This window comes from Ananas comosus, linkage group 1 (assembly GCF_001540865.1).
Source record: "Ananas comosus cultivar F153 linkage group 1, ASM154086v1, whole genome shotgun sequence".
In the NCBI taxonomy this organism is placed as follows: domain Eukaryota; kingdom Viridiplantae; phylum Streptophyta; class Magnoliopsida; order Poales; family Bromeliaceae; genus Ananas; species Ananas comosus.
In genome coordinates this window covers 5,652,423-5,666,481 of record NC_033621.1, presented here as the reverse complement: position 1 = coordinate 5,666,481, position 14,059 = coordinate 5,652,423, and the positions used below count along the sequence as shown (strand labels likewise).

The window sequence follows — 14,059 nt, the reverse complement described above, 5'->3', positions numbered from 1 at the left end:
CAAACCCTACATAGATGCACTTGAATCAACAATTGGGTGCCTAGATCTCCGTCTGAATTCTTGTAACTGCACCAGAAACAATAATTCGGCACCCAGATCTAAAGCCCAATTCTTGCCAAATCACTTGCTAAGTCACCAGCGGAGTCACCAACTCACCACCATCGTCATGTCACTACACTGACAATATCCCAGGATGCTACAGTAGAACTCGGGTGCCTACAACACTAGGCCTGAATTTCATTCAAACCCACCAACAACACTCCAGGCATCCGTAACTGAGCTCTGAAATCAACACACTCCATATCGTACTTTTAGGCGCCTTATTCCTTTTTCGGGCATCCAAAAATCCATAAAAACTCAATGCCAGCTGAATTCATGTCATTGAAGCTCAATTTTGCACCCATTTCACACAAGATCAACTCTAACTTGACCTAACATCACATAGACGTGTCGACCATCAAAACCAACTGCCACCATCAAAACCAACTGCCACTTAATCAATAGGCCAAAACTTCGTATACTACATGGTCAATCCTTGAAATAACTTCCATTGAAATCGATAACGCTTATATTCCAACCTACAGAAGGCTTTACAACCCATCAATCTCAATCAAAAACTCTCAAATTGAAAAATCCCAAACCTAACCCTAATTTGCCATAATCTTGCATATTCCCCAGTTTACTCAAAACATCAAATTAGAGGCTCAAAGCATGGGAACTTACCTTAATTAGAGCCCTAATCCAAAACCAATGTTTAGGGATTAAAGATTGAAAGCTCTAAGCCACTCCTCTTCAAAATCCCTAGCTTCTACTCCAACCTTATAGATGAGTTGAAGCTACTAGAGGTAGGAAATGAAGGAGATGATGATGATTAGTGAAGAAATTAAGAGAAAGAGAAAGAAGAGAAAAAAGATAAGAGAAAAGGGATGAGGACTTAGCCTATTTTTCTTCTTGAGGAGCGGAAATAAGAAAGAGATAGAGGAGTTAAGGTACAAATAGATGTAACAATATCCAACCATGACCTCAAAATTTGAGAAATTACAAATAGAGCAATTTCTGCATTTATGTTAGATATCGGATGCCTACCTGATCTTTCAGGTGCCTGAAAGTCCCAGGAAACTCCCTCCTCACCTCCCGGGTTGTGTCCAAAAGTTGATCCGAGCACTCTCCAAACCGTCAGGAAGCATTATCGGACACTAGCAAGGCAATCCGGATGCCCAAATATTTAACCACCCGAGCTTGTCTCCTCTAAGGTTAAGCATCAATGTCTGCCGCCATAAACGAACCGGCCCCGCCGCAAGCTTTGCTCCGGTGAGTGGTCATTCATAGTGGAGATTAAATCTATTTATGTTTTATTTTGAAATTAAGATTATAGGTTCATGGCTTCCAACAGACTCAAGAATCTGTTGTTAATTACCACATACGTTCAGTGTTAAGGAACTTCTATTAAGAGACCAAATGTGAATGCTAATAATAAAAAAGATCAAAATAGGCAAATGAAATTTTGTTAATATGATTTGCCGTGTACATGGCTTAAGTAAAGGCATTTCCTCACTATACATGAATTTTATAAAACTAAATACTCAGCTTATAGATTTGATGGTCGATTGGGATCAGGTTGAATTTAATTTTGGGAAAACTTCAAAAACCCCCCCTGTGGTTTCGTGCATTCTCACTTTGCTACCCTGTGGTTTAAAACGTATCATTTTGCCCCCCTGTGGTTTCGTTTTTATCTTTTTGTTATCAATTTTATTATTATTTTTTTTTTAAAATCAGTGACAAAGTTAAAATTAAAGAATACTAAAGTGACTATTCGATAAATATAGATGGTTATCTGAAGTTTTTTGTATATAATTTAACGAAATATTAACGAAAAAGCTTCCGAAAAGATAAAAATGAAACCACAGGGGGGTAAATTGATACGTTTTAAACCACAGGGTAGCAAAGTGAGAATGCACGAAACCACAGGGGGGGTTTTTGAAGTTTTCCCTTTAATTTTAATTTGCTCAGTTTAACGACTTGGCTGTCAAATTGATTTTGAAATGATTTGCTCAGTTTAACGACTTGGCGGTCAAATTGAGTTTGATTTGATTGCTCAGTTTAATAACTTGGCGGTCAAAAAGAGTTTGATTTGATTGCTCAGTTCAATGACTTAATGGTCTAAAAGAGTTTGATTTGATTGCTCAGTTTAACGACTTAATGGTCGAAAAGAGTTTGATTTGATACTCAGTTTAATGACTTGATGGTCAAAAAGAGTTTGATTTGATGCTCAGTTTAACGACTTAAAGGTCAAAAAGAGTTTGATTTGATTGTTCACTTAACGACTTGGCGGTCAAATAGAATTGAGTTGATTTGCTCAGTTTAACGACTTGGCGGTCAAAAAGAGTTTGATTTGATTGCTCAGTTTAATGACGTGGCGATCAAATAAAGTTGAGTTGATTGCTCAGTTTAACGACTTGACGGTCAAATAGAGTTGAGTTGATTTACTCAGTTTAACGACTTGGCGGTCATTTGTTTGGTTTAACGACTTAGGGGTCATTTGATTCTGGCTTATGAGTCGATTAAGTTGAATTAGCCGGTTAAGTTGAATTCAGCTCGGTTTGAACCGTTGATTTTCTTCGGTTCGGATAGGGCTAGTTTACTTAATTCGAATCATCCCGATTGGGTTCAAGTTGAATTAATTTGAACCCTTCTTGTTTGATTCGAGTTGAGCTACCTTAGGTTTGTTTGGTCATTCGGGTTGAACTGTTATACTTTGGTTCGGGACAAGACTTGGTATAAGTCGAACCTCTGTGACTTAGTTCAAGTCCCCTTTAATTTTGGGTTGGGTACGTTGAGCCCTTATATCTTGGTTCAACTTTAACTTTCTTATAGTTCAGTGTGGTTTGGATCTAGCCCACATGGTTTGGTTCAAGATCAGTTTGAGTTTTTTTCAAATTGAGCTCTTACATTCCGGCTCAACTTAAAACCTTTTGGGTTTGAGTTTGAGTTGAACCAATTTGTAATTCAACTTGACTACTTTATACTTCGATCTAAGTCGAACCGACTTATAGTTTGGTTCTGTTTAGCTTGATCTTCATGTAGTTCGGTTCAAATCGAATTCTTTGTGGTTCGGTTCAGATCGGATCCACTTTGGTTCAAGTTGAATCCTTTATGGTTAAGATCGGACTGGATCCACTTTGGTTCAAATCGAATTCTTTGTGGTTCGGTTCAGATCGGATCCACTTTGGTTTAAGTCGAATCCTCTGTGGTTCAGTTCGGATCAGACCCACTTCGGTTCAAGTCGAATCCTTTATAGTTCGGTTCGAATCGGATCCACTTCAGTTCAAGTCGAATCCTTTATGGTTCGGTTCGGATCGGATACACTTAGGTTCAAGTCGAACTATTTAAGATTCGGTTCGGATTGGATCCACTTCGGTTCAAGTCAAACTGTTTATGGTTCAGTTCGGATCGGATCCACTTCGGTTCAAGTCGAATCCTTTGTGGTTTGGTTCGGATCGAATCCACTTTGGTTCAAGTCAAACCCTTTATGGTTCGATTCAGATCTGATCCACTTCGGCTCAAGTCGAACCATTTATGGTTCGGTTCAGATCGGATCCACTTCGGTTCAAGTAGAATCCTTTGTGGTTCGGTTCAGATTGGATCCACTTTGGTTCAAGTCGAACCATTTATGGATCGGTTCGAATCGGATCCACTTCGATTCAAGTTGAATTCTTTGTGGTTCGGTTCAGATCGGATCCGCTTTGGTTCAAATCGAATCTTTTGTGGTTCGGTTCGGATCGGACCTACTTCGGTTCAAGTCAAATCCTTTATAGTTTGGTTCGGATCGGATCCACTTTGGTTCATGTCAAATCCTTTATAATTTGGTTCGGATCGGAGCTACTTCGGTTCAAGTTGAATCCTTTGTGGCTCGGTTCGGATCAGACCCACTTTGGTTCAAGTCGAATCCTTTGTGGTTCAATTCGGATCAGACCCACTTCGGTTCAAGTCGAATCCTTTATGGTTCAGTTTAGATTGGATCCACTTCAGTTCAAGTCGAATCCTTTATGGTTCGATTCGGATTGAATCCACTTTAGTTCAACTCAAATCCTTTATAGTTTGGTTTGGATCGGACCCCCTTCAGTTCAAGTCGAATCCTTTGTGGTTCGGTTTAGATTGGACCCAATTTGGTTCAAGTCAAATCCTTTATGGTTCGATTCGGATTGAATCCACTTCGGTTCAAGTCGAATCCTTTATGATTCGGTTCGGATCGAATCCACTTCGGTTCAAATCGAATACTTTGTGGTTCAGTCCGGATCGGATCCACTTCGGTTCAAGTTGAATCCTTTGTGGTTCGGTTCGGATCGGACCCACTTCGGTTCAAGTCGAATCCTTTATGGTTTGGTTTAAGTCAAACCGGCTTGTAATTCAGTTCGGTTCGATTAATATCTTTAATGGTTCAATTTAGATTGATTGGTCCATGATTCGATTTAAATTAGACCCTTTGATTAGACTGGATCGGCTTATCGTCCGGTTTGATTTATCATTATGGTTTGGCTCATCGAAGTCGAGTTCATCACGAAGACGGCGATCCGGCTTAATGAACTGAACCCGGGTCAAGCCTATCACAAAGACAACGACCCAGTTTAAATGAACCGAACTTCAAACCTATCACGAAGATAGCGGCCCGATTTAAATGAACCGAATTCGGGTCAAGCCTATCACGAAGACGGCGACCCAGTTTAACGAATCGAATCCCAGTCAAGCCAATCACGAAGACGGCCACCCAGTTTAATGGATTGAACTCGGACTAAGCCTATCACGAAGACGGCGACCTAGTTTAACGAACCGAACTAGGGTCAAGCCTATCATGAAAACGGTGACCCGATTTATTGAACCGAACTAGGGTCAAGCCTTTCACGAAGACGACAACCTGGTTTATTTAATCAAACTTGGTTCAAGCCTATCACGAATACGGCGACCGTGTATATTTAATCGAACTCAGGTCAAGCCTACCATGAAGACGGCGATCTGGTTTAATTAATCAAACTCGGGTCAAGCCTATCACGGCGACTCGGTTTAATGAACTGGACTCAGGTCAAGCCTATCACAAAGACGGCGACCGGTTTATTTAATCGAACTCGGGTCAAGCCTATCACAAAGACGATGACCCAGTTTATTTAATCGAACTCGGGTCAAACCTATCACGAAGACGGCAACCCGGTTTAATGAATCGGACTTGGGTCAAGCCTATCACGAAGACGGCGACCGGGTGTATTTAATTGAATTTGGGCCGGGATGAGGACCACCTGTACACGTGTGAAGAAAAAAAATAAAAAATAAAAAATAAAAAGAAATTTTTTTTTTACCTTTTTTTTCCTTTTTTTTTTTCTTTTTGTTCTTTTCACTGTTTCTCTCAAGTAGGTTTTTGCTCTTCTACCAAAAACCTTTTTTTTTGTTTGCTTACACTATGGATCAATTTATAGGGATCCAAGAATCATTTATTATTTTTAGAAATAATTCAAAATAAATCTCTCAAAAGAAAATTTTATTATACCTTACATCTTATAAGAAACTTAAATACTTAATATTATTTTGGGATAATTTCATCAATATCCTTCTGAAAAATCATAATTTCATGAATAACCCTCTAAACTGAAAAATATCATCAATACCCCTCTTAAAATCAAAAATGTTCATAGATGCCCTTTAGGTTAACTTTCCGTCAAGTGTTCATCCAATATTTTATAAATACCAATTTTACCCCTAGCAACAATTTAAACATGTAATTTAAGATTAATTATATGATCAATTTTTAACATTTGAATCACATAATAATTTAACATTATTTTTAAAATATTACAATTAAAGATCTATAGTCTATTAAGTGTGATAGTTAAATCTCATTATGATTTTTCGCTTTTAAATTATACATAGTTATAATGCAATTTGTCCACACTAGAATGAACATTAACTATTTAAAGATTTATTTTTAAAAATTTTATTTAAATAACTCACATATTTCATGCTAAAAATATTTTGATATCAAAATTCTCGATATTAGAGTATTACTTATATGATTTGCTCAAACAAAAATTTTTTAATTGAAAATTTTATGAAAACCCTCTCATTTATAGTCCACTTCGACATGATCCTAACTCGGAAAAGTGTGAAATTTGATTTTCAGATAGTTTAAATGGTTTATATCATGTTTAACGGTATCGATTGTCAATTTGGAAGTTCTATCATTGAAAACAAATCATAGTAAAATAAGGTGTACTACCGATAGTATTATAACAAAACTCTCTATATATACACCCTCTCAACCTAAGTGTTTTCTTAAAAAAAATTTTAGCGCAATTGAGTGTTTTTTCCAAACAAAATTAAAAATTTTATCAAATTCATGTGAGGGATCTCAATTAAAAAACTTTTAACTAAGTAAAGTCAAAATAAAGAAAAACTGATAGTTCAAAGTCTCTTAATGTTAAAAAATAAAACTTAAAAGGGTCTAGTTCAAAATGATCTATAGGTGAGGGGTTTTTTTATTTTTTACTCACTAATAATTAGTTCTAGAGATGTTATTTTTAAAATTTAGAAGGGTACTTATAAAATTGCCCCTTAATTATTTGCTATCAAGACAACACCTAACATTTTTAGGGCTAAATTAGTCATTTTGTTACTTAACCTTTATTTAACCAAATTTTAACCATGGTTATAATAACAGCCGTTAGAAGAAAGGATAGTTGTGAATATATTTTATATTTGAAGGGGTATATATGATATTTTCAATTTTGTAGGGGTATCTACGATATTTACATATTTGAGAGGGGTAGCAGTGAAATTGCCCCTATTATTTTTAGATATCTTCTCTCTTTTTTGAAATAACAAAAAAAATTTCTTTTCTCCTCCCTTTTTTTTTCCTTTTCTCTTTTATTTCTTTCCTTTTCTTCTTTTTTTTTTAAAGAAAAGAGGCGGTGGGCTCACCTCCTCTGTACGGATCAGAGGGGTGAGTCCACCCTTCTCCCTTTTTATTCTTTCTTCTTTTCTTCTTCTGAAACAAAGAGATTTTTTTTTCTTTGTAATTCTTTTTCTTTTTATTTTCTGTCCTTCCTTTTTGAAGAATCTAAATAAGCTAGGATTTCTATTCTAATTATTCTTCCCCTTTACTCTTATATAAATATCATTTTTTTTACTCGAACAATCAACTAGGACATAAGTGCTAGTCTTGGCAATCCGAATATTTCGGACACCTAAAATACTCCAAGCATCTAGAAACATGGAGAAAATTGATTTAGCTTCTCTCAAAACTTTGATTTGATCCGAAACAACTCAAAAGCAATGGAAATTTAGTCTAAACTTCCTCAAATCCATTCTAACTCAATCTAACCTTCCCCAAATCAATTCCTGTCATGTCTCACACGACTTTAATCCTCTCTTTGCCAATTTGGTCAAAGTTTAAAGTATTTAACTGTATTTCAATACACCACAACTACTCCCCAACCCATAAAATTTTTCATCCTTGCAAAATAATATACTACTAATGTAGGGAATCACATGACGCGACAGATAGAAATTTAAAGAAAAAATCCTAGAATACAAAATGTACACAAAAAATTACCATTTACCAACCCAAAGGGAAGAAAGAAGAGCTGGTGAAGAGAAATAATAATGCCTGGTGAAAGTCAGACAATTCTGAATGCTCGATCTTGTCGCGGTGTCTATTGAGGCCTCGAAGAGCGTGACGTCAAAAATAATAGAAGCAGAGCCTAGGGTTTCAACGACATGATGGCGGCTGAGGATAGAGATGTTGTTGATCTTGGTGATATGCTAATTTACCTTCTTCCATGTGACCTTGACGATGACAACCGCCTATTGTGTTAAATATAATGTTTAAACACCGTTCTTTAATAGCTTAAACTTTTAGAGTACAACGGTTGTTTCACATATTGAAACATGAGAAGCAACGGCAGAGGCGGTGGCGCTGTTGTGGGGCTTCAATGTCAGCCATAGAAAATGATCAAAACCTTAAGGAGAGGGAAGAAAAGAAGTGAGGAGAGAGAGAGATAGGATGATAGAGCAGTTGGTGACAGTATCGACGACGTCACCATGCTTGTCGAGGGCGTGTAAGGCGTGGTGAAGCCAACGATCAAAGGGCTCCATGTGAAGAGAGAGAGAGGGGGGGATAATAGAATGGAGAAGATGGTTGGGGCACTATAATAGATGAAAAATATTAATTGGAGAGGAGGGGGAAGACAAAACAGCAAGAAAAGAAAAGAAAACTGAAAAAAAAAAATTATTAGGGAGGGAAGACGAAAGAATGAGAAAATCAAAAAGATATTAACTAGAGAGCAAAGACGAAAGAGTGAGAAAAATAAAGAGGAAACCAAAAAGGTGGAGTCGTTTTTCCATATTCAGTCAACTTAGAGGAAAGGAGGTGGACCGAACTCAAAAATGAGAAGATAAGAGAAAACGATTCAACAAAGGAAAATTAATCAGTTCAAAAGAATAGAGTAATATGAAAAATAGTGAAATTGGTTCAATAGATAAAAAAAAAAAAAAAAGAAAAAAAAAAAAAAAAAGAAGAAGATTTTAAAGGAACTGGTTAAAAGAAATTTTGGTTCGAAGGAGGTGGGAAGCTAGAACTGGAACGAACCAAAAAAAGAGAACTTGACAGATGGGACCCACTTCTAAGAATGAAGGTGTTAATAGATAGATTATAGATAATATTATATAATTATTAATTTATTTACAAATATAGTTATTTAATTTTTATATTTTTAATATATTTTAAATTTAATAAAAAATTTAAACATATTTAGTTTTTTATACAATATATTAGTTAAATAATTTGATTGTGAGTCATACTTAATAATTGGACATTAAAAAAATAAGCTTAACAATTGAATATAATTTAAGCTTTATTAAATTAAAATTTAATTTAATTTTATTAAATTTAAAATTTAATTTAATTTTATTAAATTTAGTACATATTGAAACAACCTGCATGATTGGAACCCTCGTAGGGACGGAGGAAAAAGAATTTTTTTCTCCGTCAACAGAGATGTGGCGGAATTAGAAATTCTAGAAACCTACAGAAGCAAAAAGAGGTCCACGGGAACGGTCGGCATGGATGCGGCAGGGACAAACTCTCGGGCAATTACTTATATATCTCTGAAAAATTTTCGACTTTATGATTTTTCTCTCCTAGAAAACTAATATTAAAAATATCCTTTTTACGTTCTAAATTATTTTAAATATACCCATAAAATTAAATTCTATTAGTGAACGATTAGCAATAGTCGTTATCCCTGTGAAATTACTATTTTACCCTTTCTAATATACCATTCTACCATCACCAGCCTTTTCTTATTTACCCTTAAATTAGGGATAAAAAAAGTATTTTGATTTTTGGTCTTTTCAAATATACCCTCCTATCATCACCAACTTTTCTTATTTGCCCTTAAGTTAAGGACAAAATATATATTTTAATTTATTTTTTATTCACGTTTAATTCGAGATAACTTAACAGATGGTAACTGCGGAGGTATTTTTGAATAACAGAAGAATATTTTTGAATAAATGTAGAGTATATTAGAAAGAAAAAAAATAAAAATAAATTAGATATTTTTGAAATTTTTAGAGTTAAATAAGTAATTACCCCTAAACTCTAGAAACCCTAGCGGCAGAGAGAGGCCCGCGTGGACGGGAAAGGGCTCCCGTCCCGCAACGTTGCCGTTCCCGAGAGATAGACACGGTGTGGAAATTACAAAAATACCACCGAATGCAATCAATAATTTATCCTATCAACGTTGTCGTTAATTTCGGTGGTCCTACTAGACATAAATTAAGGGTTAATACCGAACGGTTTCCATACTATTTGATGCCCACTTTTTTGGAGTATAGTATAACTATACTATGGGTGTAGGAAAAAATTCCTAACAAGTGTTTGGATGGTTTAAAAATATACCAACTAATTAGGGTATAGTTAAGCTATACCCCAAAAAATAGGGTAAAAATAAAATCCAAAATTTTCTCCTAAAACTGAAACTCTATTTTTCGGGCTCCTCCACTCACGCAGTCATTCTATTCCTTTCCCCCCTTCCTCTGAGCCTCCCTCCTTTCTCTCTAATCTCCACTCTCTCCACAACCCACCCTCTCCTTCGCCGCACTCACTTCGGCCACCGCCGACGCCGCCGCCTCGGCGTCGATCGACCCGATCCCCGCCGCGAAGAAGTCGAGCTCGTCCATCGCCCCCGCAGCGAAGAAGTCGAGCCCGTCCATCGCCCCCGCCTCGCTTGCCGCCTCTAGGACCCGCAACCAGTGCACGCACGCCCCGAACGCCTCCGGGGTCGCCGCCGCCGCCGCACCGTCGCCAGTTGCCGCCGCTGTCCAGGAGAGGCGCCACACTCTTCTCGGCCACGGTCGCACCCTGCCATGGCCGGAGAGGCGCCGCACGCTTTTCCTCCTCCAACAGGTAAAGAAAATTAATTTTGGGTTTTGGACTTGTGTATAATTTCAAGTTTGAGCAATTCAGTTTTTGTGTTTTGGACTTGTGCATTCTTCTCCAAAATTGACTTACTTGTGCCACTTGATGCTTCCTAGTCAAAAATGACAAAATTACCTCTTTCCCCCTTTCCATTCAAGGGGTCCACGACCAGGAATACTCCAATTCTAAAGCTTTTCTTATCCCTTTTGAGAAGAGAGAGAAAGAAACCCTTGCATAAATCAAAGAGTTTAGGGTGGGAGCAATTGTAGGCAAAAAAGCTCTTATTGGTTTCCATCATATTGGGCTGATTTTTGGAGGCAGGCAAGTAGTCATTTTGGTTTACCTCTAAAACAAAAATTAGAAGTTTTATTTGATCATATATGAAATTTGCATCTTATTTGTACTTTAAATACTTAGTAGAAACAAACTTATAACAAATATAAACTAAATTAGCAATTCATCATAAAACTATGACATATATCTGAGCTTGACTCACTTTTAAGAAATGTTCCAGTTGATCCCATGAAGTTAAGTGCTTGAGTTGGGATGACAATAAAGAAGTAAAGATGATGGAAGGTATTTATGGCATGAAATTTTACAGATCATTTAATTGTAAGTGGACAAAAATCCTATCAACTAGTGGTCCATTTTGATACCAAACATTGCAGCAACAAGCTTGATTTAAGAGCAAAGATGAGCCTTCCATTTAGACGAATAAAAGTGAGTTATCAATTCAAGAAGATTATTCCAGCAATTTTTAGATATTAACCTTTTTCAGTACTTTCCTTATTCATTGTGTATTTATAGCTCTACTATAATGGTTCATATCTGAAGGGCTAGAGAAGGGAGAAGAAAGAAATGGAAATTAAGTTCGAGTCGATCTTCTATTGCACCTAGCATTAATCCTTCCAATAGGAAATCCACAATCATGAACCAAATTCAAATATGCAGCAAAAAGGTCCACTCGCATGTATTGCTTCTGAAACCATGAACCAACTTCAATAGTAAGCACATTTGATAAAGAGTCGTCATGTTTCATTATTATCATGTATAAAGGACAAGAATCCGGCTAAAAATACCATTCGCGTGTATTGCTTCTGAAACCATGAAATGATTGTAGTGTAAGATACATAGCGAATAAATTGTCTGATTTTAAGATTGCTTTTCTTAGAGAGTTTGCAACCAATATCTACTTTGTCCTCATTAAAAATTGCACATTTAATTTCTCAATTTGGATTTTTTTTATTCTGTTCAACATTTGCTTCTTGTTTAATTGGTGGCAACAGTTTTTTAGAATGCTTTGCAAAGTTTGACTGTTCTATTCAGACCTATACATATATGTACCTAACTATAGGTTGCAGATTGCATTTTACTTTAGGTTGCAGATTGCATATATGCTACATATCTCTCAAAAAAAAAAAACTTGAGTACAAAGGAGTTTTTCCTTGAAGATATATACATGGCTATTAGACTTTCAATTTGTGATTATCTGGCTATATAATACATAAGCTGTTGAAACTTGAAACAATTAACTTCTCTAGTCATTTCTTTGGTTTTTAAAGAAGATGTTGCTTTGTATTGGACTTGCAGACATGCTTTGTATTGGACTAGCACATTTGCACATATAATTGCTTTGTTAGTGTTAATAGAATGAATTTAGAGACATCAAATGCAAAGTTCTATTTACATGCACAGTTTTATAACGTTTTGTAGGAAATTACATGTTCATGCATAGTTCGATTTATATGCTTTCTTCTATAATTTACTCATTGCGCAGAAAGCGATCCAAAAAAACAATCACGGGCAAAATGGACGGATATGCATAGAGCTTATTTAGTAGAACTTTTACAAGAACATAATAAAGATAAATGGAGAGGTCAAAATGGATGGAATAAAGAAGGATGGCGTAGTATACATAAGGCAATGATTACTAAGTTTTCTCATTCAAATTATACATTAGAACAAGTAAAAGATCAGGAGCAACAATTAAAGAAGCAATTTAAGGCTGTGAAGAACTTAGTAGAGATGAGTGGCTTTGGTTGGGATGGCGACAAGAAAATGGTTTCTGCTCCATCAGAAGTTTGGGAACCGTTGATTAATGTGAGTATCACTTTATAAACATTGATTCTTTATATTATTTTTTTTAATTTTAACAGTAATTTTTTTATTTTATGAAGAATAACAAAGAACTTAGGAAATGGCACAACAAGCCCTTTCCATGGTATGAAGCACTATATGATATTTATGAAGGTATGGCCTAAACACATTTTATTTATATTTTTAATTATTAATATTTAGATGTATTTCATATTTGTATATTAAAGGCACATATGCAGAAGGCAAACGTGCTCGTGGATGTGAGTATTATAGTAATCACTCTAGAGGTTCATCATCGACCTCCCAGCCGGAGTCTCCATTAGCCACGATTCCAGGTGTCAGAGATAATTTTGATGAACATGTTGAAGAGACTCAGGAAGTCAATCTGTCAGCTCAAATACCCTCGCCAAGTGACCTACCTCACCCAGTTCAAGTGCCTCCACCATCACAATCACAAATGCAAGCTCAAGAAGAAGCTAGGACAGCATCAAGTTCTAAAAAAAGAAAAATGAGAAGCGGAAATATCAATAAAATGGAAGATTATCTAATTGTGAAGGAGAGGGGTGACGATAAACTTGCTAAAGCTATTGTCACCGCAGCAGAGGTACAAACAAGAAGTTATCATGATGATAAATATTCTGTTGATAAATGTATGGAGGTGTTTTATGCATTGCCTGATCCATGGACCGCGGACGAGGTATTTAAAGCTACAAGAGTGTTCCAAAGAAAGAAAAAAAATCGTGAGGCTTGGCTTTCATTAAAGGATGAACATAGGGCTTATTGGATAAAAAAGGCATGGGAAGAAGGAATTTAGAGTTAAACCTTAAGGTTGTTGCTTAGTTTCTTTATTATGCTTTTTTATTAGGTTTCTTTCATTTTGCTTGTCATGTTAAACCTTACCATTGACATTTGTTGGTATATTGAACTTTATAGTCTATTTAGCAAGTTGGTATCTTTAATGCTAAATAGATTTTTGTTGGTATCTAGATGTTTGTTGTCTTATTTCATGTATTGCTTAACTTAATGGATTATATACATATCTCTTTTTTTTGCCATGGCAGTTGACTTTGTTTGTATATTTCATACATAGTAGAAAAAAATTGGATTGAATTCATAAATAGAAATGACATTCATATATAATATTGTCATACAACTTCATGATACATATTCATGAAAGATACATATATATCTAATATTTAGTGACAATCAAGAATTCCTCCGAGATTGGTGTCTAGCTATGTAATCGGTCCACATTTTTTTTGCAATTTCTTCACGCTTAAGATTGCCTGCTCTGCGTTGATTATTCATAGAGTCAATATCCTCAGCATATTCCGCATCCCCATCTGGCACATCGATTATTTCATGATTTCTGATTTCTGAAATGCCATCATTCAACCAATCTTCTGCTCCATTATGATTTCGGATGAAATTATGCAACACACAACAAGCCATCACAATGTCAGTTTGATTATTGATAGAATGATATGTAGCTACCTT

General features: G+C 35.9%; 1 protein-coding gene across 5 annotated transcripts; it reads left to right on the top strand.

Moving 5' to 3' along the window:
- On the top strand, positions 10,050 to 13,564 carry LOC109720393 (L10-interacting MYB domain-containing protein-like). Of its 5 annotated transcripts, none has more exons than XM_020247478.1 (4): positions 10,050 to 10,453; positions 12,243 to 12,565; positions 12,643 to 12,715; positions 12,802 to 13,564. In XM_020247478.1, the coding sequence occupies exons 1-4, from the start codon at positions 10,414 to 10,416 to the stop codon at positions 13,374 to 13,376; spliced, it is 1,011 nt and encodes a 336-aa protein (XP_020103067.1). In that variant the 5' UTR covers positions 10,050 to 10,413; the 3' UTR covers positions 13,377 to 13,564. The 5 variants fall into 5 exon arrangements, with proteins under 5 accessions (XP_020103067.1, XP_020103058.1, XP_020103084.1 ...); XM_020247469.1 differs by having other exon boundaries at positions 10,051 to 10,453; positions 12,790 to 13,564; XM_020247495.1 differs by lacking the exon at positions 10,050 to 10,453 and adding an exon at positions 10,537 to 10,786 and having other exon boundaries at positions 12,790 to 13,564.